The sequence below is a fragment of the Papio anubis genome, chromosome 4 (genome assembly GCF_008728515.1).
Source record: "Papio anubis isolate 15944 chromosome 4, Panubis1.0, whole genome shotgun sequence".
Classification (NCBI taxonomy): domain Eukaryota; kingdom Metazoa; phylum Chordata; class Mammalia; order Primates; family Cercopithecidae; genus Papio; species Papio anubis.
Genome location: NC_044979.1, coordinates 131,386,676 through 131,413,806, shown reverse-complemented (window position 1 = coordinate 131,413,806; position 27,131 = coordinate 131,386,676). Strand labels below are relative to the sequence as shown.

Below are 27,131 nucleotides of genomic sequence, written 5' to 3'. Positions count from 1 at the left end.
ATAAGCAACAATAATAACAAGAATCATAATAGATATATTTATTGAGCACTTACTTTGTGGTTGATGCTATTCTAGCTAAGGTAATCCTCACAACTCTGGTCTTTCCAAGACACGCTTTCAGAGATAGGTACAGTTTGTTTTCCATTCCAGAGGTAAAGAAACTGACAGAAAAATCAAATATTACTTTTTTTTTATTAGTTGGGCGAATGCTTAGTATCGCCAAACAAACCTCTTTTTGCAGTGCATGCTAGAGCACGTAAGTGCCTTAGGCTCACCACCAAAGCAGGCCCTCCCTTTTCCCTTAGTCTAAATTTTATTGTTGATTGACCACGAAGCTCAGAGCGACTTCCAGGCGGCCCCCAGCTGAGCTTAGTCATCACCAGTCCTGAAGGCAACAGAAGGCAGAAGAGAGGCCCAAGCATGTGTAGGACTTTTTAAATGCAAAGCTGTGGTTTTTCGAAGCACAGGGACCCTGTCCAGTGGTAAACCTGGCCCAATCAGAGTCTTACATGCTAATACTGGGATTGGCAGCCATGAGGAAAGCTGGGAGAGTTTCCTTTCCCTCACACAAACCCTAAATGAGTAGATGAATAAATAGTCTCTGCACTCCATGGTATATGTAACCATATACCAAGCATAATGAGAGACAAAGGAAATGTGGCAAAATGTTATCAATGGAGGAAGACAAGCAAAGAGTTTTTGGGTGTTATTCTTACCATCTATCTTTTTTTTCCTGTTAAGTTAGAAATTTTTCAAAATACACACTTAGGCAAAACTTTAAAAGACATCTAAAACAAACAAACAAGAATGAGTAACTAGGCCGGGCGCGGTGGCTCATGCTTGTAATCCCAGCACTTTGGGAGGCCGAGGCGGACGGATCACGAGGTCAGAAGATCGAGACCACGGTGAAACCCCGTCTCTACTAAAAATACAAAAAATTAACCGGGCGTGGTAGCGGGCGCCTGTAGTCCCAGGCAGAGGCAGGAGAATGGCATGAACCCGGGAGACGGAGCTTGCAGTGAGCAGAGATAGCACCACTGCACTCCAGCCTGGGAGACAGAGGGAGACTCCGTCTCAAAAAAACAAACAAACAAAAAAAAGAATGAGTAACTCTAGAGGTAGGAGTCAACAATAAATACACGGGAAAGGAATCTGAAGCCAGGAACGTTCTGGCCCATCCAAGGGGGAAGTGCCCAGAGAGAAGGGAAGAGGTAGAATTGGAGACAGCTGGTGCTTCTTTGGGAGCTGCTCAGCCTGCCCAAGAGGCTAATTTAAAACTAAATCTTATCCCTGGATCCCACAGCCCTTAATGTGACCCAAACTTTCCATTACCAAATTCTGGGGATTTAAATCCTGATATTGTGTGCTCGAATCTGGAATCTGTCTCATCCGTTAAAGATCTATCCTATTGAGGCCACATGTGTCTATGCAATAAGTTCTTTTCAAGCCAAACTTTCAAGTTAAAAAAAAAAAATCCTGAGAGGAAATATGTGGTCCTCTTCCCCTTCAAGCCCACTTCAGGCTATTTATTGTTTTATTTGATTGTTGAGAAGTCAGAAATGACTAAATTGGTTCTCAATGTGGCCTGCACATTTCCTTGGCTAGGAATGGTCTGATTAAGGCAAAGCCCAGCTTAGAATTTAGCAGTGTTCTGATTTGTGTGGGTTTGGGGGAAGGCATGTGTATTTTTTTTCTTTCTGAAGTCCTTCCCTTGTGGATTTCAGACTAAAGCGGGTGTGATGACACATTTACCCTTTTGGTTTTGTTTTTAAAACACAAAGTTGACAAATGTGTTTAATGGCCCCGTAGTACCAAATGACAGCGGCACGGAGCCCAGGAGGCTCGCTTGTACCCTGACTGTCTCGATGAGGAAGTTGAATTTTACTCACCACTTAGAAGGATTAAATGCAAACCATAGCATACTTCTGGCATCTCATTGATTTATCAGGAAATTCAATGAGAGTGGGGAGGAGGGTGAAGCAGAAGAGGTATATTGAATGGTATATCCTACTTAGAAATTATAAACTCTAAGAAAATATTAATAGGAGGAAGAAAATATTTATTTTTCAGCACAGAGACTATTCTTTGTTTATAAATTAGGTACCAGATCATAAAGAATCACAGAGAGAGAGAGAGAGATTATTCATCCCAACTGGTGTGCATTTTAATGGTGAAGAAATAGTTACCTGACATACCCAAAGTCATAACTAGTTGGGACTGGACGTGTTGTAAAATCCAGGGCTTCTGACCTTTCTAATCCAGTACAGTACTCATTCGGCACCTCATCTTCCCTGTCATGGTCTACAATAGCCTTGCAAACGGTTTTCTAAAACTCACCAGAGTTGACCGCTCATGAGATCGGGTCCAGGTCAGTTCTCTAATCCCCCTACAAGTCAGTTCTTTGTAATCATTTCCATGATCTTCTCATGCACCCCCAAACCCAGCTGGTCATTTCACAAATGCAGGTTATCAGCTGTGAGTGAGCACTGGTAACAGAAAATCCATCACCACAATTGCTAATGGAAAAACCACTGGGAACTTACTGCCTAGTAGAATGTTGTTTGTGGCCCAATCTTTGTATAAAAAGGAAAACATCATAAATTAAAAGAAAAGCTACCAGCCAACAACTGTATTTTTACCAGCCTCCTCTTCTTCCAGAAAACTCATTGCGAGGAAAATAAATAGCATTCTTTCCCAGCAGCACAACCGAAAGTCTTGTTAGTTATAGGCGAGTGGCTATTTGAAAGCCTGGCTACAATTTTCCTGTTTTACTAACACTTGTAATTAAATCCATCAACTCCCTCTAAGATTCTGTGTAAATACCAGATGCTCCCTACATTTTTTTTCTCTCCTGGAGAATATGAAAAGTTGTACACTAGCAGTAGAGGAACTTCAAAGGAGGCACAAACCTGAGTGAAAGTGAAGCTCTGAAGATCCACACTCGCTTCCCTGTGAATTTCTTGGAGTGTTCCAGGGAGGGCAGCCCACCACACTTGGCCAGCACAGGCCCGTCCCATCTCTCACCCTAGCGGTGGATGTTAAGTTGACATCCGTGCCCCAGTTCAGGAGCAGATGGCTCTGTGTGGGGCGTGGTGGTTGGGGAGAATCCGCCCGGGGCCTGGCGGGAAGCCTGTGGTTAAGGGAGGAGTAGGGCCTTGCCTCCCGCTCCCGGAGGGTCTGCAGCCGCTTTTCATGTGCTACTGATGCTGCCCCCACCCGCTGTCTCTTGGATTCATTCAATCCTGTGGAGAATCAGAGGAGAGGCTTGAGATGGCTCCGGATAAGTCCTGGCTCGCTACTGGGGGTGAGAAAATCCTCTTCAGAGCACATGCACTCCTCAGAGGGCATCAGTACATATACATATGTGTGTGTGTGTATATATATATATATTTCTTTTTCTTTCTGTATACAAAGAAGAGTAACTCATTCCCCCAAGGTGAAGTATTTCAGCGGTAGGCAAAGCAACACCACTACCACCCCCAGCCCGCCCACTTTGCTTTTCCATTATTAAATGTAGTTGCCTAGAGCTGTCATGACCTAAAGAGAAAGCTGAGGAAGTGTTAAGTGAATCATGAAAGCGAATCAACAGACCTGCTGGTATTTAAATTTTAGTGTATTCCAGTGTGGATTTCTTGGTATTTGTAATGCAAAAACGGAAAGGGGGCTCCACCTCCTGTCCCAGCAGATCCAACCCTATGTTCCAACTTAGTCCCAGCAGATTCGACCCCATGTTTTGTGTGAATTTACTTTAAAGTCTTTCACACTCCTGAGGCCGTTAGCAAAGCACTCATATCATATGGGCAGCCCCCAGCCCTCTTCACTTTTAAACTAACTGTCCGTGGTTTGGGGGTTGTTCCCTACCAGTCTTACTGGGCAGGTTGTTAGCCAAGGGATTCGTTCTAGAACCAAAGGTTTGAGGCGAGGCGGACCTCTAAGATCCTCTTGACTCTGAGTGTGTGGAGGAAAGTGAGGGAAAGGACAGAACCCGTGGCCCGCGCCACCTCAGCTACTTTCAGTTTCTATTTGAAACTGAAATCACAGAAGAGCTGTCAGATGGCAGCTGTGCATTTGGTGGAAATGAGAATTCCAGATTTTATGCTAATTCAGTTTCAGGTTCCTTTGAACCTGCAGTTTATGGGGCCGTGCTTAAAACTGCAATCTGTTTTGGATAAAAGAAGGGATTACTAAAGACTTTTTAGTTGTGCAAACATTCCCAGTCTCCAAAAGGAAAGGGGGGAGACCAGATTTATTCTTTTATTAAAATTGTCATGTTAAGTTTTCTTCTGCTTTATCAAATAGAAAACTTTTCCTTATTTTGACAATGATTTTTCTCATTTCAAGATTCTTTTGTTGTTGCTGTGATTTATCTTCATTTCAGTAGCGCTCTTTCTGGAACTTCAAAGTCCTTGTCACTTCCTGTCAGAGGCAGGAACACATAGGTGGTGCCCATGGATGTATCTCATTCTGGCAAGTGCTCACCTTGCTTCCATTCTCACAGTGTTGATTGAGGCTGACCCAGATGGTTACTTCACTTACCTATTATTGCTTTGTAACAAACCACAAATTTCAAGGCTGGAAATACCATGCTGCCATTAGGGCAGGGCTCTGCAGAGAAGCTTCCTCTCTGTTCCACATGGCATCTGCTAAGGCAAGCTCAGCTGGAGCTGGTGGAGCCACACCCAAGATGGCTTCTTCACGTGGCTGGCAAGTTATCAGGGGCTGTTGGCTGGGAACTCAGCTAGCTCTGTGGTCCCAAGGCCTCAGCTTACTTCCATGTGGGACTGCTTGGGCTTCCTTACAGTATGATAACTGCATTACAAGCTTGAATAACCAGAAGTTGCTGGGTCTTCTTAATACCCAAACTCTGAATCTCCAGAATATCACTTCCTCCTCATTCTGTTAATCAAAACAGTCACATGTCAGTCATAAGTACATACGTTTTACCTTCTAATGAGAGGAATGACATGTACATACAGAATTATTTGGGAGCTGTATTTGGAGATGAGCAGCCACAGTGGTTAATGATATATTTTTTAGAATTTGATTTTCAGGAGAATGTACCCACGCTCTGTTGTTAGCCATATGGGTTTCTATATTCTGTGAAATCCCAAACTGTTGGCAATTCGTGGAAAGGACTTTGCAGTTTAGTTTATGTTTGACATAATGTCTTCATTCTCTTCTGTTTTAGTTGGCAGAGAGCGGGTCATTTACTTATTTACTCATTGATCTGACCACTGCGTATCAACCCATCTCTTACATGTGATGCTTGAGAATACTGTATTAGATGTTAAGGGCAATGGTGGTGGTGGTGGTGGTGCGTAAGAGCACACCACAGTCCTGGTCCTTGAGTGATTGAATCTATGAACTGCTCTCCAAAGCAGTATCTTGTTCGCAGTGAGGATACGTGTGCCCCTAAAGGAATGGCAGTCTCCAGAGGTGAGCCAAGAAACACCATTTGGAAACATTCAAGAAAAGCTGTGGTTTGGAGCAGAAGAAGAAATTTCTGGTGCAATTAATTCGCAATACAGATCTGTAAGTGGAAATTACATAGGACCAGAGAGGAGCTGGCGGGTCTTTGTAGACATGCAGGCTTGCCCTGACCCTATGTAACAGCGGTATATGACCGTAATAACTGGCATTTCTATAGCAGTTAACCATTTACAAACTATGCTAATTCGATTCATAAAGCCCCAAAGATGGAGGCTGTTGGAATGGCCATTCCATTAGCCATTCCATTCTGATAGCATTGAAGAGACGGAGAGAAAAACTAAGGCCAGAGCAAGAGGGAAAATCAGAAACATTGTTCAGTAAGAATGCTTTCAGGATATCTAGACTAAGGGAATTCTACGACATTCCAGCTCCTTAGCTACTACCCCAGCAAGTATATGATTCCCCAAACCGGTGGAAGCAAATGTTTTGTCCTCGGCCAACAAGAATCCCTGCAAGTAAATATTTGGACCATCAGGATGCTTAATAATAAAGCTAAGAAAAAAATAAAAAAGCTTTATTAGCTGATTGTATATTAGCGTAGATGCAGGAGTAGAATTTTCAGCACCCTAAAGATTATTAATACTTTTAGGTAACATTTCCAGGAGGAGATAGCAAAGGCTTTGAGTAGAAGGATGGACTGACATGCGGTTGGCCACCATTCTCAGGATGGCAGTAATCTTTCAAACCACAAAACCTGGGAAGGTAAACTACTTGTATATCCCAGGAATAGTCATGTGGCTTATAGACGGCCTTACCATGACCCTTCAGATCTTGAAACCTCTCTAGATTTTAGACATCAGAATTGATTTTGACTTAGACATTTGGCCAATGGAGGGAGAAACTGAGATTTACCCAGCAATGGAGATAGGATGGTATGGTGTGGTGTGGTGTGGTGAGATGTGTGTGGTGTGGTGTGGTGTGCTATGATGTGTGATGTGGTGTGGTGTGGTATGGTGTGGTGTGGTGTGGTGTGCTATGATGTGGTGTGGTGTGGTGTGGTATGATGTGGTGTGGTGTGGTGTGGTGTGGTATGATGTGGTGTGGTGTGTGGTGGTATGATGTGGTGTGGTGTGGTATGATGTGTGTGGTGTGGTATGATGTGGTGTGGTATGATGTGGTGTGGTGTGGTGTGGTGTGGTATGATGTGGTGTGGTATGGTGTGTGGTATGATGTGAGTATGGTGTGGTGTGGTATGATGTGGTGTGGTGTGGTATGATGTGTGTAGTGTGAGTATGATGTGGTGTGGTGGTGTGGTGTGGTGTGGTATGTTGTGGTGTGGTATGATGTGGTGTGGTGTGAGTATGATGTGTGTGGTGTGGTATGATGTGAGTGTGGTATGGTGTGGTGTGGTATGTGTGTGGTGTGGTATGATGTGGTGTGAGTGTGGTATGGTGTGGTGTGTGTGTGTGGTATGATGTAGTGTGGTGTGGTGTGGTATGATGTGGTGTGGTGTGGTGTGGTATGATGTGGTGTGGTGTGGTGTGTGTGGTGTGATGTGTGGTGTGGTGTGGTGTGGTATGATGTAGTGTGGTGTGGTGTGGGATGATGTGGTGTGGTGTGGTGGTGGTATGGTGTGGTGTGGTGTGGTATGATGTAGTGTGGTGTGGTGTGGTATGATGTGGTGTGTGTAGTGTGTGGTGTGCTATGGTGTGTGGCGTGGTGTGCTATGGTGGGGATGGACAGTGGGAGCATGGTATTAGGGGAGGGGTGTTACATGCACGCTGGCACCATGCTGTAATCCTCACTCCGTCATTGCAGAGGACCTCCTTACACTCCTGTATCCATTTCCTTATCTGAAATAAGGAGGAAAGTCTCCGTTACTCTCTTTGCCTCACAAGATTGATGTAAGAGCAAATGACATTATAATTGTAGCATTCTGGAAAAATATGTGTTACTCTAGGGCATTTATGGCAGCGTCCTTTGAAGAGGCTGAATCTTAGAACCAGTAAATGGCACCGTCACATATAATTTATGGCTCATGCTCAGTTTTCAGTCTAGGGTTCACTTCTTGGTTGGTTGATTTCTCCCTCCCTTCCATTTCGAGGCATTGAAATGAAGACTAGAATCATATTTTGAGCTTGACTCAGTCCTAGAATAGCAGCAGTCTTTCCCCGGAACTAACTAAAGCTAGAAATGAGGGTCCTCAGATCAGATGCAGAAAAGTAGTTCTTGTCTGGGCGCAGTGGCTCACACCTGTAATCCCAGCACTTTGGGAGGCTGAGGTAGGTGGATCACTTGAGGTCGGGAGTTTGAGACCAGCCTGGCCAACATGATGAAACCCCGTCTCTACTAAAAATACAAAAATTAGCCGGGCATGATGATGCTCCCCTGTAGACCCAGCTTCTCAGGAGGCTGAGGCAGGAGAATAGCCTGAACCAGGGAGGCGGAGGTTGCAGTGAGCAGAAATCGCACGACCATACTCCAGCCTGAGCGACAGAATAAGACTCTGTCTCAAAAAAGAAAAAAAGAGAAAGAAAGAAAAAAGAAGAGAAAAGAGAAATAGTTCTCCCTCAGTAGTCCTCCCTCAAACTGAACTGGAATGATAATAACATGTGGTATGACTTGTTGAATGGTAAACATGGTTGGAGAACTCCCAAAAAGGTAGTATTTCTTTCAATATTCGTATTAGTCATTCCAGCATTCAACTGAGGAATAGCTAAGGTGGTTTCAGGGCCCTCTTTTCCCCTGAATTGTTTTTTAAAAAAAGAACTGGGGAGAGCTCAGCCCAAAATGGCTAAAATGCCTCTTACCTGGAAAACATGGTCAGTTCACCAGCAGTCCCCAGTTCCCCACGGTGGTTGTTTCTAACATTGCCACTTAGAGCGCCTGCTGAAACACAGACGATTACATCCCTACCAGCAATTGCAGAGACTCCCTTCCCACCCTTCCAGAAGCTGCAGCCGTACCGGAGAGCCTATGGCTACAGCTCTTAATTTATACATGGGTGCAGTGACAGCCACTGTTTCCTGAACAAGCCCCAGCCCCGCACCATCTCCCCCAACTCAGTCCTTCTTCCTTCATAGTGAGTTCCTGTCTGGGATCCTTACCTGTCAACAGACCTTACAGCCAATCCATCCACACCAGAGGATGGGCAAGGCTGCCTTTGTCAGGCTACCATATTTCCTGTCCCCCTAGGGGATTAGGTGCTTGACAACCTTCATTTATAAAACTAAGAGGGGCCACTAGAAGTCAGCCTTCCTGAAACTAAGAATGTCTGTTCCCAGGTGACTTGTCGCTAATGATGAAGGTAAGATGCTGCTCCAAGTGCTTTACATATATTAATTCATTTAACCCGCACAACAGTTGCAGCAAAATAGGTAATGTTATGGCCATACTTTCCAGATGTGGAAACTGAGATACAGAGATGCGAAGTCCTCTCTCCAGCATTACATAGTAAGTGGGAGTGGAGGATAAGCTAGGATTTGAACCCGTTGGTTCTTTCATGAGTGGCTAAGTTTTAACCACTGGACCAACTACCTCTTAGTTGTCCCCAAACATAGAAATGGTTGGCACCTGTTTAAAGGCCCTTTTTGTTTTGTTTTGTTTTGTTTTTGTTTTTGTTTTCGGAGACAGAGTCTTGCTCTATCCCCCCGGCTGGAGTGCAGTGGTGCAATCTCAGCTCACTGTAACCTCCTGGGTTCAAGCGATTATCCTGCTTTAGCCTCCCCTGAGCAGCTGGGATTATAGGCGCCTGCCACTATGCCCGGCCAATTTTTGTATTTTTAGTAGAGATGGGGTTTCACCGTGTTGGCCAGGCTGGTCTCGAACTCCTGACCTCAGGTGATTGGCCCGCCTCAGCCTCCCAACATGCTGGGATTACAGGTGTGAACCACCACACCCAGCCTAAAGGCTCTTCTTATCAGACACCCTGGTATAAAAAGCACAACAAATTGTTTATTGAGTGGTTACTATGTGCTGGTCTCTCTGAAAATATCATATTGCTTTGTTTTATTTAACACTCACCACAACACTCTCTGAGACTTAAATTCTCTTACTGGTTCCATTTTTCAGGTGAGGAAAACACAACTTAGGAAAGTTACCTAACTGTTCAGGATCAACCATCTATCTTGATAGAGATCGAATTCAAACACATGTCCTAGTAACTTCAAGCCCACAGTCCTAACTATCAGGCCAGGGACCCTGAATTTTAATATCCAATAAGCCTGCTTTAAGGCATAATTGGAGCTGGCATAATTTAGGTAAATACAACCTGGCTGACCAAAAGCATCTTTTTTTGTTTTCTTGAGACTGAGTTTCACTCTTGTCAGCCAGGCTGGAGTGCCGTGGTACGATCTCAGCTCACTGCAACCTCTGCCTCCCAGGTTCAAGCAGTTCTCCTGCCTCAGCCTCCCAAGTAACTGGTATTACAAGCGTGCGCCACCACACCCAGCTAATTTTTGTATTTTTAGTAGAGAGGGGGTTTCACCATGTTGGCCAGGCTGGTCTCAAACTCCTGACCTCAGGTGCTCTGCCTGCCTCGGTCTCCCAAAGTGCTGGGATTACAGGCGTGAACCATCACGCCTGACTCAGAAGCATCTTTTGGTTCATTCATTTATTTGTTTTTAAATCCAATCAAATTTAGCAGTGGAGAGTTGTCTTAAGTGTCTTCCTTTCTGAACACATTATTTTCCTCAATTTATCATCTCTGATGACTTACACATTGTGTTCTACGCCAGTCCATCCTTTCAGCTCATGCAGACATTTTGTATACATTTTCATTTTAATTACCACCCCCCTCACTCTGCCTCATTTTCATATGGAAACAGAGGAGCCAGGTGTTGGATACATGAGCCGGTAACTAAGGCAGGATGCGTACCTGGACTTACTTTGAGTCCCCCAGGGAGCATGGACTCAATATGAAATGCAGGTCGCTAGACCCCAAGTTACAAACACCCATCAATATGACATGGTGTGAGAAAGAGCGAACCAAGTCCAGACAGAAACAAGACAGGCATGACCAGGGGAGGCAGAGAGGCCTCACAGTTCTCATCACATGCACTGCTATAAAAAGTAAGATGGGATACCTATAGCCAATTGGGTGACATGAGCAGAGATTGGATTTATTTGTATTTTTCATTGCCTTTCTTTGCAAGGTTGTCAGATTCTGAATATTAATACCTTAATGTAGATTTGATGGCTAAGTAAGATATATTTTATGGATTTTTTTTATACTTTTTCCCCTTTGTAGTTTATAGTACATTGTGAAGTTTGAAAGTAAAATTCTTTTCCTTGACTTCTACACTTGGAAAATATTTATTCCCCCCTGTGTCTCAATAGTATGCATCATAAACTAATCCAGTTCAGCTTATTTACTTCCCTCTTGTTGCAGAGCCATGATCAATTGTAGCAACACGGGCATATAATGGCAGAGGTTTTTGCTTTACAGCAGTACGAGCATGAGCTATTGCACTCTCCTTTCAGAGTGATAAGGAAGGAAGCTTCCATTTTCAAAATCACCCATTCAGAAGGGGTTGGAGGGGGCACTGAGCAGAGGAATTGGGGGCCACCTGACATTGACTAGCTCCGAATCGCTAAGGAAGACATCCCAATACATAGTTTAAAATGAATCAGCCTACACAGGAGAAATCCCTGGGAACCAGAAAAGAGTTTTAATCTCCTGGGCTGAACAGCGTGGAAAGCAGAATATTAGGAATTAGCAGAGGTGACAAGTAGGACAACCTCGGCCTGCCTCCCAGTGGCGAGCAACCTGTTGACTCCAGTTCTCCATCCTAGGACCCTTGCTTGACTGCCATGAGTAAGAGCAGTGGGCACCTGAGTCAAAATGCAGATCCCTCCAGGCTTCTCGGTAGCTGTTGTCTGCCCTGAATGTTCTCCCAACCTCATCAGTTATCCAGACACTTGTTGGGAGCCCTCAGACTAACTAGCATGCTGGGACAATTTCCACCATGTCTTCATTCTCTCTTGTCATGGGTTTGTTGAGCAAGGCCTCCTAACTCTGTGCTGGGTGCAAATTCCAAGATGTGAACAAATTCTAAGATGTGAATTCTATCCACAAGAAACCACGTGAGTTCAGAAGGCATGGCTCAGGGCATACAGAAGGATTTATCGTCACAAACAGATAATAAAGTGTTGTCTCCAGACACACATCTGTTATTTATATCACTGCTGTGGCATGGACAAAGACAAGCAAGACACAGTCCTTGTATAGTCAAATTTAAAGCCAAATTGAGGTGGTGGGTCCTCCATACAGAGAAAATAAACAGAAAAACAAACCATGGCCAGGTGCAGTGGCTCATGCCTCTAATCCCAGCACTTTGGAAGGCCAAGGTGGGAGGATCGCTTGAGGCCAGGAGTCTGAGATCAGCCTGAGCAAAATAACGAGACCCTGTCTCTACAAAATTAAAAATTAGCCCAGTGCAGTGGCCCATGCCTGTGGTCACAGCTACTCAGGAGGCTGTGGCAAGATGACCCCATGAGCCTGGTAGTTGGAGGCTGCAGTGAGCTCTGATTGTGCCACTGCACTCTAGCCTGGGCAACAGAGCAAGACAGCATCTCAACAAAACAAAACATGCTTCTGTACCAGTAAGACATCATTTTTTTAGCCACAGGCAAAACAGTAGTACTCTTAAAACTGGAAATTACAATTTAACGTGTCAAAATGACATAATTGGGATGCCTGCTATTTTATATTTTAAGAAATTGAAGCCCTCACTGTTAAGAGTTTGATCACATCTTAAGGCCTGGCAAGCTCTTACAACATTTTGCTGGAATCAGGGTTGACTTCATAATCTACCAAGAAGATCCATGTGGCTGGGTGCAGTGGCTCACGCCTGTAATCCCAGCACTTTGGGAGACAGAGACAGGAGGATCACTTGAGGCCAGGAGTTCAAGACCAGCCTGGGAAACGTGGCAAAACACCATCTCTAGGAAAAAAAAAATGTTTTTAATTAGCCAGACGTGGTGGTGCACACCTGTGGTCCCAACTACTCCCAGCTACTCCCAACTACTGGAGGGGCTGAGGTAGGAGGATCACTTGAGCCCAGCAGATCGAGGCTGTAGTGAGCTGTGACGTCACCACTGCACTCTAGCCTGGGTGACAGAGCAAGACCCTATCTCAGGAAAAAGAAGAAGAAACACCCTTATTAGGAGACTCAAGCTTTCCACTGTCCAGGTTCTGACCCTATCTGGAGGGACTCTTTGCAGTAGGTCCTCTGTAAAGATGTCGCTCTGTATTAGAGATGGTACAAACCACTGTCCCCATTTTATGGGACTGGTGTCATTTTGATGTTCATGTGGTTATTTTCATTATTGTGGTGATCCCCACTGGGAGAACCCAGTAGTAGGCAAGGCTATGGCCATTGTGACCCTAACAAAATACACTTCTATTTTGTTGGTCTCCACGGTAATCAAAAGAAGTGTGTCATCTGTAATCATAATAGACAACAAATATATCCTCCTTACTAAGTGCCAGGCACAGTTACTGAGAGGTGTGGCTCCTGTTATCTCTTTATAGATAAGGAAACTGAGGCAGGGAGAGTGAAGAGATTTATCCAAGTTGTCCTGGCTCAGAAATGGCAGAGCCATGATTATAAACCTGATGCTGGCTCTGGGGCCCAGCTCCAAACCTCTACCCTGAAGAACAAGTAGAAACTTGGATTTTCAGAGCTTGCAGAACCTTTAGAACTTGAAAAGAATGGAGCCTTCCATAGTCGCAGAAACAAGCCAGGCATGGTGACATCCTTCCCAAGGCTGGTTGGAGTTATCACCCTCCTTCAGTGATCTTTTCAAACTACATCATCCATAACGAAAGGCTTGAGGAAATTCTTGTAAAGACTTCCTCTTCCTTTAAACCACCTCAAGAAGCACACAGCACATGCTCTGTTAGAGAGCACCCGAACTTCATTATATTTAGGAGGGGGAGCACAATGAAATTAATGAACTTTCTCTGTATAAAATGCTTAACAGAAGACTAGAATTTGTAAGAAATATTTTGCTAAAATATATTTAGCTTAAATCTGATAATTTGTGATATAAATTGAATCCCATCTCAGATTGTAATCTTTAAGGATTTGCAGGTATAGGCCAGAGAGAGTGGTTGATGCCTGTAATCCCAGTCCTTTGGGAGACCAAGGTGGGAGAATCACTTGAGGCCAGGAGTTTAGGACCAGCCTGGTCAGTATAGCGAGACCTTGTCTGTACAAAAAATAAAAATTAGTTGGGCATGGTGGTACTCACCTGTAGTCCCAGCTACTTGCAAGGCTGAGGCGGGAGGATCACTTTAGCCCAGGAGTTCCAGGTTATAGTGAGCTATGATTATGCCACTGCACTCCAGCTTGGGTGACAAAGTGAGACCTTGTCTCTTAAGTAAATTAATAAATTAATAAGAAATTGAAAGTATAGATTGACTTATAAGAATTTTCCTTTGTTTTTAAACCTAGTTTAAATCTTTAGATGTATTTTTGAGATTTGAGGAAGAAGGCTCCATATTTTAATTTAGCTTTACAATTTTTTTTTAACTGATTAATCATAAACTTGGCTAAGATCTTTGGGCATATATTAAAAATTATTTCTGAAATCATTAATCTAACACCAGAGTGGAAATTGAGTCCACATTCTTGCCCTCTGCTTTCTATTAGGAAGGGTTGCCACTGTCTAAGACTTGTTCTTCTTAGATTGGGTTCAGAGGCTAAAAGTGATGTTAAGAAGCCATTAGCATTTAGTATGTTAATGCACCTCCATGTAAGAGAAAGGATAGCTTCCAGCCTTTCACTTGGAATCTTTATATTACAATTCCAATAAAAGGAAGTTAAATTTCTCAAGGAAAAAAAAACAAAACAAAACCATTTTCTTGATTCTTGAAAGTCAGCCCTCTGACCCAGATTCAGTCACCTAATATATGGATTCTCGAATTTCATTTTCTTTCTTCCTTCTTCCTACTTCTGATGCTGTTGTGTACCTGTTCCTCTCCAATTTTGACATTCATTCCCATCCCCGCTTCCAGAAAGCATGGGGAATAGAGCAGTTTGGAAACCAGTCAGAATGGGCTCATGCATGGGTCTGGAGAGAGGTTGAGAAATGAGGCAGGGTCCCAATGGGTAGTGCTCTGTAAACTGGGCCAGCCAGGGGACCCTGGGGAGCAGGATGGAGGTGGTCACGGTGTCAGAGGCTTGGCTTTTGGCATTCCCAGGTTCCTCTTGATGAGAGATCATCAAAAGATTGGGACACATGCAGATCTGGTTGAGTCCGTCATCTGAGGCCTAATCCCTGATAACCATTGATGATAATCTTTTTTTTATTTCTTTTTTTTTTTTTTTTTGAGACAGAGTCTTACTCTGTTGCCCAGGTTGAAGTGCAGTAGCGTGGTGTGATCTTGGCTCACTGACACCTCCACCTCCCAGGTACAAGCGATTCTCCTGCCTCAGCCTCCCAAGTAGCTGGGGTTACAGGTGTGTACCACTACACATTTTATTAGTAGAGACAGGGTTTCGCCATGTTGGCCAGGCTGGTCTCGAACTCCTGACCTCAAGTGATCCACCTGCCTTGGCCTCCCAAAGTGCCGGGATTACAGGCATGAGCCACTGCGCCCAGACTGATGACAATCTAATGCAAAGCATGATAAGTGTCATAAGTGCCACCTGATGAAAGCACCCCTGAGGGCCAAGTGGTTTCAGCTGGTCAGCTAAGCTGCCATGCCATTGTGCTCTCAGTTTACCCTGTAGGGGATCGAGCAGGAGCTCAGGCAGTTTCTTCCCTGTAACACTGATTTTGCTAGAACAAGATAAGAAAACTTCCATTTTGATTGTTCCAAAAGAAACAACCTTTTAATGTCTTCTCTTGAACATTTCATGTCCGCCTTTGAGCTATCCTGATACTGTATAAACAGCTTCAGAATGAATGTCGCCTCACTGGAGGACCACAGCTGGTTTTCGTGACATCTTGTAAGCAACTGGAAAAATCCATCTCCAGACCTATACCTTCTGAGATGCCTTTTCTTCTGACTTCTCAGGAGGTAGTGGTAGAGAAAAATCACCGTTACCTGTCTTTTTAAAAAGATTTGTATAACAGCACATCGTGCTACCGGTTTGGGGGAGGGGGTGATGAAGCTAGAGAGAGAGGGCTTCTTATTTCCAAACTTAGAGGGTAGAGGAGGGGGACATATGCCATACAGCAAGCACCCCCCCCCTTTTTTTTTTAACTTGAGAGGCTTTTCAAGAGTGCCATGAAATCAAATAGTGATAGATATGCAACTTCAAAGAGGCAAGGAATGGCCATCATTATCTTTAAACCACTCTGCATGTCGTTCATATGTGGTGTGCATCTCTCCCAACCCCTGTTCCCTTCCTCTCTTCCTCAACCACACTCCAGGTAACGGTGGCACTGGGAGGGGACTCGGAACTGGAGTTTTCCTCTCACCCCACCCTGGTGTGCCAACTGTACCCCACAACCCTACCAGTTGCAACCTAGGCCTTGCTTGCCCTTTTTCTCATACTGGGAAAATTGCAGCAGCTTTTCCTCTGCACCAAGGAGGGACCTTGTCAAGCTGCAGGTGTGGAATTAAAACTCCAGATGTTTTCAGAGGGTTTCCTCGCCCCGGGTGTGTTCTGGTGGGAGTGGGTTGCTCAGGAATCTGCTGAGTGCTTCATTTCTGGCTATTCAGTCCCCCACACCCTCTGGGGGCACTGCACTGTGCTCTAGGGGATACAGACCGGATGCATGTTAGGATGATAGGCATAACTGCTGCCCATGTAGCGAGGCTTTGCCATTGCTTCGATTCTTTCCCTACATTCGGTGAATGCCAGGGAAAGCAACAGGCTCCACTTTTGTGGATGCAGGGTGTGCACGTGTCAGAGGGTGTGAGGAGTTGGGAGGAGAGGATTTGTAAGTGGCCAGTTCATGCTCTCAGTTATTCATCAAACCGAACACACTGCGATCAGTTGGCTGTGGTGGGGAAGGAGGTCAGGTGAAGACCTTTGTGTTCTGAGACCCAGACCGTGATCCCCGTCTCCATTATCCACAATGCAATGATTATTTTGTATTGAGCGCCTACTATGTGCCAGGCCTTTTACATACATGACTTTCCCACTGAGCCCTCACAACCGCCCAGAGAGCCTGCTCTTTGCAGATGTGGCTGGCTTGGTGGCAATTCAACCCCAGGCTGCGGGCCTAGTGGCCTTTCCCTGCCATGGCGCAATCTTGGAAGCGGCAACTGCGGGGAGGGTGAGGAGCGGTGCAGTTTCCGCCGCGCCCGCCCGCGGGGAAGGCAGCCGGGGGTACCCGAGGGCTCGAGCCGCGGGGGGAGCAACAGCTGTCGATGTCGCGCCCGGGGACCGCGCCTCCGCTGGGCCGACCCGGCGCCGGGGCCGAGAGGAGGGGCGCCGAGGGGCGGGGCGCGCGGGGCGGGACGGAGGAGGGGCGGTGGCACCGGCGGCTCGGGCTCGGCGCGCCGAGGAAGTCCCGCTCCGAGAGCTGCGAGCGTCTGGAGGAGGCGCGCTCGGCGCAGTCGGGGAGCGAAGTCCGGAGAAAGGGGCCCCCGTGCTGCCGCCGCCCCCTCGTGCTACCGTCCAGCTAGGGAGCCCGCGGCGCCCGCGGCGGCCGCCGATGGAGTTCACTTGAGCTGTGATCCGGCGGGAGAGGCAGGCGCCCGCGAGCCGAGCGCGGGCCGGAGCCCAGCCAGCCCCGGGCGCTCACCCGCCAGCTCCGGCCAGAGGCGCCGCCGCCCCGCGCTCCGCCGTTGCTGCGCCTCCCGGGCCGCGAGCCGGCGAGATCCGCACAAAATCCAGACTCCCGGAGCGGCTCCCTCCAGCACCGCGGCGGGCCCAGGACCAGGCAGCCCGCGGCGCGGCTGGAGAGGCGGGACCGGCTGTCGGGGAGCCCCGGGCGGCCGCCGGGGAGAAGCCGCCGCGCGCCCTCCTCCTCCTCCCTCTCCCTCCTCCCTCCCTCCGCACATGGTCTCCTTTGTCCTGTCGCCGCCGCCGCCGCCTCGCTCTTAGCTCCGCGCGCCGCGGCGGCGGCTCGGGCCGCTCCTGTCTGCCTCACCCTCCCGCCGGCCGGCCCGGGACGCGCCTCGCTAGCCCCCGCCGCGCCAGCCCGGCCCCGCGCGCCGCAGGAGCGGCCGCGAGACAGTGGCGAGCGCGGGCCGGGAGATCTCGGCGGGCACGCTCCTCCCGCCGCCCGGGGCCTCGGCCGCGCTGGATGTGTGCGCGCGGCGCCGGCTCTCCGCCTCGCCGAAGCTGTTGCCCGGTTCGGATCTAGTTCGGCGCCTCAGCTCTCGGACTTTGGCCAAGAAGGAGCCCAGAGACTTGTGGACGGAGCCCGGTCGGGAGTTGGGCGTTTTCTCTTCGTGTGTTTTGGTGGTTTCCCCCCTGGTCTTTGACGATCGCCCTTCGGGAGCCCTGCTAAGGAACCAAACCATGAACTTGGGGCTGACCGGACCGCTTAACCCTTTGCGACCAGGTAATGCAGCCCCCGGGGCGCGGCACACTCGCCTACCGCCCGCGGTCGGAAGGGAGGCGGCCGGGTCGGGGGTCTTTTGTTGCGGCGGCTGGGCCGGCGGGCAGGGGTGGCAGGGGCGGGCTTCTCGCGTCTGGCGCGCCCAAGCGCCCCTTCGCCACCCCTCCTCCTTCCTTTCCTCCCCCCTCTATGGCCCTGTCGCCCGCCTTTGTACTTTCCTCCCTCGGCCAGCCGGGCTCGGCCGGAGCTGCGCGGTCGTGCCCGGGAGGGCCTGCCGTTCGCCGCCGATCTCCGATGTGGGGAGGGGGCCGGGGCCTGCGTCCGCTTGAGCAGGGGGCCCTAGCGTGGCTCTGCCCGCTCCTGGGGTCGCGCTTCCCCCGCGCGGAGGTCGGGATCCCGGCCCCACGCGGTTCCAAGGGAAGCGAAAGAAGATCTGGGCTCGGGTTCGGCAGCAGGAGAAAGAACTCGCGCTTAAGTTTTCAGGAGGTTTCTGTTCTCTTGTTCGAAAGCCCCCCTTCCCGCCTGTAAGGGTGCGGAGGGCGGCCCCCGGGGTCTGCGTCCGAAGTGGGTGAGGGTGGACCTGGAGCCCGAACCGCTGGGTCCCACCCTGTCTGCACGCACGGCTTTTATAAGTTTTCCTCATTCTTCGCGTTCCCGCCTCCAATCTGTTTCACTTACTTAACTTTCCTTTAAACGCCAACGACGGCTTCTAGCAATATTTTTTTACATCCAAAAAAAAAAAACGTATTCCCCCTCCTCTTAAATAAAAAGCAGCCAAAAGAGAGCTTTGGTTTTCTGTCAGTTTTAGATTCAACCACTTCATGCCCCTACCCTCCAAAACCGAGTGAAGGGGTGAAAGGAAGTGAGTAAAATCTTCAAGTCTGTAGTGGGTAGAGGTGCCCCCGTGTTAGACAGAAGGAAGAGCTCAATTCGTCGGTTCATTCTGGGCTCGCCGCTTTTTCATTTGAATAATAATTTTTTAAAAAGCCAGGAAAATGGTCCAGGTAATAGAAGGAAATGCAGACTATTTTCTGAAAGCAACGAAAATAATGAACATCCCCAAGATTAAGACCCAAGGAATCAAATCATTTGTACAAATGCCCTAAAACCCTAAGTAGAAGGAAAGTTCATTGAGGAAAAGGAAAGGATACTCGTGTCGTTTCCCCTGAAGATTTTCGCTAAGAAGCTCTCTTGTGACTTATTAGGACAGTGGTCGGCCATAGTTGTAACCACCTGGATAGGAGAGAGAAGGGATCCAGAATGTTTTCACGATCAACCAGAGCCCCATTGCAGTGGTCATCTTTTGGGTATTTTTCTGTGTAGGCCTTTCTGAGACACCCCGTTTCCCAGTTGCAAGAGGCATGGTGTCCAGCCTTGTGACTTGTATCAGCCAAGTAAGGGCTCAGAAAGCTTTTAGTCGAAGATACACTCCTAAGCCTCTCTGAATATCCGGTCAGACTTACTTCCTTAATAACTTACTGGTTGGCGTCATAATAATGACATACTTAAGTTTGGTTCAGACATTAGGATCACTTAAGTGTCTCTTTGTGAATCCCATGTGGAGCTGACAAAGGTGGCAGAAGCAAAAGGCCTGTTCACCCACAGCTTCTGTCCTTTTCACTCGAACACACACACACACCAAGTGCAAATAAAAACTTGGTCAGGAACCATTTCCTTTCCCTGTTCATGCTTTTTTCATTCAGAGACAGTAATTTGTTTTTATATTTCTTGGGGCCAATTAGACTCACTTTAATAGGTAATCCCAGAATTTTCAAAGGTTATGTCAGTTTGGTAAAACACTTTAATACACAGATTTTTTTTCCCCTTATATCAGTTCATTAATTTTGTGAGCCATGAATTTAACATGAATTTACATTCAAAAAGAATTCCAACCCGTTCTAAGAAACACTTTTTCATGAAAGGATGGTAAAATACAGATATCTCGAGTTTTTAGCTGGGAAACTCACATTGCTAGAAATCTCACTGAATATTTCAATATAGCATCATCATGTAATTTTTGGCTTTATAACTCATTATTCTTGATCTAGGTATAACTTGTTTCTCCCCCATTAACTTTTTTTTTTTGACAGTTTGTTTTTATGTAAAGGTACTGTTACGTATAGTTTAAGATATCAGGAAGGCCCTCTGTATTTTTCATTATTCCTGCAAAATAGGAAAAAATCTATCTAGGGTTTATGGTAAACTGCATGTATAAATGTGTGCACTCAATGTTTTGCACATACATTCGTGTCAGGATTTGTTAATCATATGAACACCCCCATAAAAGAAATGTTAGAATTAAAGCGAAAATCAGTCTTAATAAAAATATTTTATCTTTCTGTATCACTTGCATTGAGAACTAGAACATGTCCCCCAGATGTACACAGGAATATTTCATCTTTGTCAGTATTACATGGAAGGACTAAATTGAATATCCTCTTTGTCCGTAAAAGCTAGCCCCACAGTCCAAATATGCTGTGCTTCAGAATTCCCACTCCCCCTATTTCCTATATTTCCTTTTCCATAGTTATTCAACATTCTAGGCTTTTGCTTTCTCAAAATATGCATCTCTGTTTATCAGGTGTGAAAGATGAGTGATTTCTCACGAGGTTATGTAGCAAAATCCACAAATATAGCTTGGCCATTATAACTTTAAATGCAGATATATCCTCACGTTATGTAGTGGAGATGCTTAATTTTTAATTTTCAAGTTCTAGAAATACTCAGTGCTTCTGAAACATTACAGCATTTTCCTTCAAAGCAACTTCCATGTTTATTTTCCAGAACATTAGTGTATGATTTAAATTGGCTTTAGTTTTACTGTTTAAACAGGCTTATTTCACTTTCCTCGAGCCACTGTAATAATTAGCAGACATGTTCTCTAGAAACTGGAAAGGAAATAATGCTGGTGGCACGCATAGTGGTCGGATTTTTGGGCAGGCCGGCTTGCGTCTTTTTGAACACCAAGGTCGTCTGGTTACTGGAAGGGACAGGGATCTTGGAGTCATCAGATGAATCTTTTAAAAAAAATTAATTTCTGGCAGTGTTGGCTCACACTTTTTAGTGAGGAAAAGCTTAGCGTTAAATAATAGGCATTTCTGATTTGTGAAAGAAAATTGAAAAATAGGCATGTCTGCAAATACCACGAAAAGCATACCATTTCCAAAATAATGATCTGTCAACGAAATTGCAAAATCATTATGTGAACGAGCTGAATTGCTTTGTGTACCATCTCATAGAAATATGTTTTGCACAGATAATGTGTCTAATAAGGACACATTTTTAAAATCTGATTTTTCCCCCCAGCAAGTAGCTGCACTGCAGGTCTCTCTCAGGCAGTCAACTAGCACCACCTTATGGATGATTTGAGGACATTGCTGCTTCCCTGCTAGGCTTTTGTAAAATGTAGTAAATTGATTTAAAATAATGGGAATGTTGATGGTGATGACAATGTTAATGACAATAATAATGCGTTTTTTCCCCTTCTTGTTTTTCAGGCATCGGATGCCAGCTCTGAAAAACTCTTCAACACTGTTATTGTAAACAAAGGTAAGACCCATTCATTCTCCTGAGTAATGGCTTATTTTTATGTTAGTTTCATTGTCATTGCCTAGGAAGAAAGAAGAGCCAGAGTGATCTTTCTCTTTTAATTCTGAAGCTACTGTTGATGTTTTGTGTTTTTGCTTGAGATGGAAGTCTGCATACTTTGTGATGCATTAACAACCAGTTTATTTTAAAAGAATACATTGAGTCCCTATTTAAATAGATTTGACTAATCACTACTACTATGTGACTTTAATATAGAAAACTGTACTAGAGAAGAATAGTTCTCAAAATGCCTGAACTTTATGTTACTTATCAACTACCCAGCAGTAGGAGAAATATAAATAGCTGATGTGTGATGCAGACTCTAGTAATCAGTGGATGTTTAGAATTCACAGTATTATGGTCATAAACCAAGCCTTACTCTGCTGTGGGCTTTCTGTAAAGTTAATAAACGAGCAAGAGGGCAGAATTTAAATACGCACTATCCCATTAATTTCTTCCAGACCACAATCTAGAGTAAGAGAGGCTAATGATATAGCAGTACATTAAGGGAAAACTAACCTTAAATCATTGCCAATAGGTTTCTGCACAGTTTTCATTTGTTAGCAGTATTGTTGGAAATAATGAAATTTAGGGAAGTCTCTAATCACTGGCTCTGAAAGGTGTATAATTTGAAAGGTACAAACCATATAAACTATTTAATCTTCCCCTTTCCACTCTCGAGCCTGATTTAGGGGCTGGCATGATAATTGCTCAGTAAAGATGTGCTTTCTGTGCTCATCTCTTTCTGTGTTACATAGACGACGCTTGGTAACACTTGAACAGACTTGGGCCTTCACAAAGTGAAATTTGAGACCATTTCAGCCTTCTGTAGTTGCCTTGGCTAGCATTTTTGCTAGCTGGTTAGTAAGACATTTCCAAGTGCAGTTATTTTGAGCTCCCAGATTATTTTAGAATTTGAACCAATTGCAATTTTAAATAGTACATTATGTTTAGAGTTCCCTTGAGGTGTATGTGATTGCTGTTACTCCCAGAATTACTGTCATATTGAATTTTATCTTTTTTTATTGCCTAATGGAGTATTCCAGTTTTATATTTCATCATATTTTTTGATGGACTGAAAGTTTGTATAAATGTGTTATCCATAATGCTAAAAGCCCAATAAAAGAAGATGTGCCATTCATAGCATACAGTGCTCGTGGGTAAAAATGCACCATTGTCTACCACTTGGTGTTTCCTTGTGAGAAAGGAGGGTGATGGGAGAGGGAGATTGGGGTAGAGGGCAGGTCACCAAAGGCAGGGCTTCTTCGTTTCTGCGGCCCCCCAGGACCTCTGCCACTCCCAAGAACCTCTGCCACATGTGACTGTGTCTGTCTTCTGCTGATTCGCTACTAAAAGCTTTGGAATGTATTTCCCCTTTCTGGGATCTCGCCCTAAAATAAGAGTCGGCTCCAGGACCTGCACTCTGGCCACCACTGCCCTGAAAGACTCTCTTCAGGGCGGATGAACAGCTCGCCTTTGCCTCTTCCCTCTGGTTCTTTCCCCCCTTTCTTTCCTTTTCCAATCAAACGTTTCCCACATTCTTATTTTTGTTTACTTACAGAGTGTGATTTGTGGCATCTATTTGGTTGTGAATAGCCCTCCCCCTGACAGGGTGCCTTTCTTCTGAGCTGCTTTTCTGGGGGTGATTTAGTTGCCTTGAAAGGATTAAGGTTTCTTTGTGTACACTAAAATCAACATAGGCTTTTTCTAAGCTTTGCTTGGGAAACCATACACAAATAAGCATTTTAGTTGATGGCAGATTATTCCTTTGCCCCTTATTTCCATCAAAATGGCCTTTCTTTTCTCCTCCAGAGTTTCCCCTTAATGCCTTATGCTAATTCCTGTTGGTAACATGAATGACAAGAGACGGAATCAGTGCGAATCCAGGTGGTGCAAAGTAGACTCACTGGTATCCAGCACCCCCTTCCTCCCTGGGGAGAAAGAGATTAAGGGGGGTGCGGAGGGGGAAAGCATCGGGGACAGTTTTGTTAAGGGGATTAGTATTCAGACTGCTAAATATCAGGAAAACAACTTCAAAAAGGGATTCATTGTGTAGTGATAATGTCAATAATTGCTTCAGGACAGGTGCACAGTCTTGTTATAGGCTTGTGGTTTTGGGTCTGTTTTCACTCCGGGTAGTGGCAGTGTTTACAGGATGGATGGCTGACAAGGCCTTCAAGGAACTGTCAGCTTCATGCACATCAAGTTCAAGTTTTCCTGCAAGGCGGCCTGCGTGCCTGAAAGTCAGGTCTCCTGTCTTTGTCCAGTAACTTTAGCCAAGAGCAATAAAAAGCATCGTAAGAAAGGGCAAATTTACACCAGGTAACAAACACAACTGGGGAAATCTTCAAAGCCCCAGCTTATGGGACAATCTAACCGGAGTATAGGGGAGCTGACATGTGTATCCCTCCACCTCCAGATGTTTAAAGTCACACTTCACCTCTCCCTCTCAAGAGGCTGGCAGTATTCTGGCCTCAGAGGAGCGTGGCTTTAAGCTGCTGGTAAGATTATGCTGCTGAGCCTGGTGGCAGGCAGATTTGGTCCATAAAATTTCACTGTGGGAGGGCAGTGCTAATCTCACAAGCTGATTGTGGTGGGGGTTGGGGGGGTGCAGCCTTGATGTTGGGCTGCACAGTGTGGAGATGACGCTCAGGCAGAGGCAACAGGGGCCATGGCTCGAGGCCCATCAGTCAGCTCGTGAGCTTGAATAAGTCATTTACCATCTTTAGGTCAAGATTTTCAATCATAACAAAACTTATTCCTGGGCCAACATCTCTGGTGGGGATAAAACAATTAATTGGGAAGGGGCAGGAGTTGAAACAGAGTGGGTACAGTGAGTATATTTTGTATGACTTTTGTTCATTGATTTTATTTTGACTTTCCCTGTGTTGTAGACGCCATCCAGTTTAACAGAGATTTTTGTGTTTAGGTGTTCCGAATGGTCGCTTTCTTCTGACACCTTTTATTCCCTGCTTTAAAACAAGTTAATCAAACAGCACGTGCTTGCATGTACACACAACTTGCCAAGTGAGGCCTGAGCATTTCGAAAGGGGTGTGGCATTGCGCAGGGCTTAGCATTGTAGACACAAAAAACAGTTTAACTTTAATCAAGGTCATGGTTGCCGTATTTAATCTTTATGTGTTTAAATGTTTACAGGATGTTCATGTGAATTTTATGAATCCTTCTGTCTTTGTGACTCAACCATCTGCCAAAGAAAAAATTAATTTTCCCAGTGAGACAGAGGCACAGAGAGAGACTAACTTAGTGTCCCTGTTTAGTTGATTGAAATGCTGTAGGAGCAACAGGACCTGTACCCCAAAATCTGGGGTATTTATTCTAAAAAGGAACTTTCAGTCTATTCAGCATGGCCAGTATTTATTATCCTCTCTTGCCTACTGTAGATCCTTGGTGGTGTCACCAGTTTGGTCTGTAGACAAAAGTGCAGAAAATGAGTTGTTCTTTGCTGCACACAATTATCCTGCCAACATAATGAATCTTTCCTAAAACTCTTGGATTGCTCCAGAGCAGAGCTGCTTGAGGAGGAAAGAAAAGAAGGGAAGCCTGTCTGGGAGGAAAGAGAACACTAGTAGGGTGTCAGGAGTTCTGCGCAGCCCTCAGTTGCTAGGATGCCAGTCCTGGCGTGTGGCCATGGTCTAGGTTAGGGGAAGAGAAAAAGCCCTGAATTGCCGCCTCCTTGGTTCAGAGCCCTCCTTCCCAGGATTCAGCCTGTAACCAAGATAAGTCATAGATAGACGATGACAAGTCAAGTCATGGATAGACGGTGAGAGGGGCACCATGGTGTATTTTACCCCGTGACTTTCTCACCCCTTCTTCTTCCTTCAACTTTGTCTCAAATTGAAGAACTGGGTCCTCCTGGGGAAAAGCCCCCTGAGTTAGCCATCAGGGAGCTGTGCCCAGCTAAATGGGCATTTCTGAATGACTTGAGGGCGTGGGTTTCCTGCAGCAGGGAATGAGGCACCTCATTCTGCTTCTTTCTACTGTGAGCACCCAGTGTCTCCTGAAATGTGAACAGCAACAGAGCAGCTGCTCACCCTCGTAGGCAGGACCCCACCTCACCTCCATCAGCCTGGGAGATTCTAGTGGACACTCACCAAGAAGAGCACCAGATGCAGCACTCTGGCCAGCTGGAGCCCTCTCTGACCAGGACTGCTTTTCCTCTCCCGGTCTCTACCAGGCCTGTTAGTGGAACACACCCGGCCTCTTCTTGGGGTTGGTTTTGCACTGAGAATTTCCAGGGGAACACAGATGAGGTTGGAGCCTTTAGGTTAGTGGAGCCTTTGGATATTTTTGGTGGTACGGTTCTATCAGCATTATAGAAAGAAGACCTAGCTTAAAAATTGCCTGAAATCTGAGGAGATGAGGTAAGAAACAAGTTACCCAGAGACACTGCTGGCTTAGTAACCAGGTACCTAATTCTTCAATGGCAACCATATGACCTCATTCTTTAGGTTTAGACACCAGGGATTTCCTTGGTTTGGTGACAGAAAGGTAAAAGTCATATTGCCATCAAGGTCACCATTGACTTTTAAGAAAAACCCATTCCTGCTGAGCGTGGTCGCTCACACGTGTAATCCCACAACTTTTGGGAGGCTGAGGCAGGAGGATTGCTTGAGCTCAGGAGTTCAAAACCAGCCTGGGCAATATAGCAAGACCTCATCTCTACTAAAATTCCAAAAATCTAGCTGGGGTTGGTAGCATGTATTTGTAGTCTCAGCTACTTGTGAGGGTGAGGTGAGAGGATCACTTGAGCCCAGGAGGTCAAGGCTGCAGTGAGCCCTGATTGTGCCACTATAGCCGGGGTGACAGTGTGAGACACCATTTCCAAAAAAAAAAAAAAAGAAAGAAAGAAAGGAAAGAAAGCCCTTTCCATGAAATAATTCTGAGCATGAAAATAATGCCGTTGACTGTGGAATAGCTTTCTTTTTTTTTTTTTTTTTTTTTTTGAGGCGGAGTCTCGCTTTGTCGCCCAGGCTGGAGTGCAGTGGCCAGATCTCAGCTCACTGCAAGCTCCGCCTCCCGGGTTCACGCCATTCTCCTGCCTCAGCCTCCCGAGTAGCCGGGACTACAGGCGCCGCCACCGCGCCCGGCTAGTTTTTTGTATTTTTTAGTAGAGACGGGGTTTCACCATTTTAGCCAGGATGGTCTCGATCTCCTGACCTCGTGATCCGCCCATCTCGGCCTCCCAAAGTGCTGGGATTACAGGCTTGAGCCACCGCGCCCGGCCAGGAATAGCTTTCTTAAGAAAAAAATTTGGTTTAGAGTTTAAAATCCCTTTATAATGAACATATGGAGACCATTTTACAATTCCTCCTAGGGTCTCGGGTTTAGTTGTAGGGAGGACATGATGTAAAGTGCATTCCGGATGTGCACAAGAGCAAACTGTGCCAGTTTCAGCCTCTGTAAATTAGTTTTGTTTTTGTCATGCCGTAAATTCCACATAAGGGAAAGTTAGACCATCACTCATTTATTTTTCTCCCTCTGGACCTTCTTTGTACTATTTCAGAGCATTTTCTTGAGTTTTTAGAGGATAGAGATGTCTGGAGAGTTAAGTAGTATTTAAGGGTAATTGGTGCTTCATGCAAGAGACAAAGGAGTTGTGAGTAGTTCAGTCCCTCCTCCT

General features: G+C 45.8%; 1 protein-coding gene across 7 annotated transcripts in view; it reads left to right on the top strand.

Annotated features, from left to right (window-relative positions):
* The window catches only part of AUTS2 (activator of transcription and developmental regulator AUTS2), a 1,198,864-nt gene that overhangs the window by 1,084,243 nt on the left and 87,490 nt on the right, over positions 1 to 27,131 (top strand). For all 7 annotated transcript variants that reach the window (XM_017956233.3, XM_003895905.5, XM_021935193.2 and 4 more), the window contains one exon: positions 21,399 to 21,450. In XM_017956233.3, the coding sequence (XP_017811722.1) occupies positions 21,399 to 21,450 (52 nt within the window). The remainder of the gene's footprint in view (positions 1 to 21,398; positions 21,451 to 27,131) is intronic.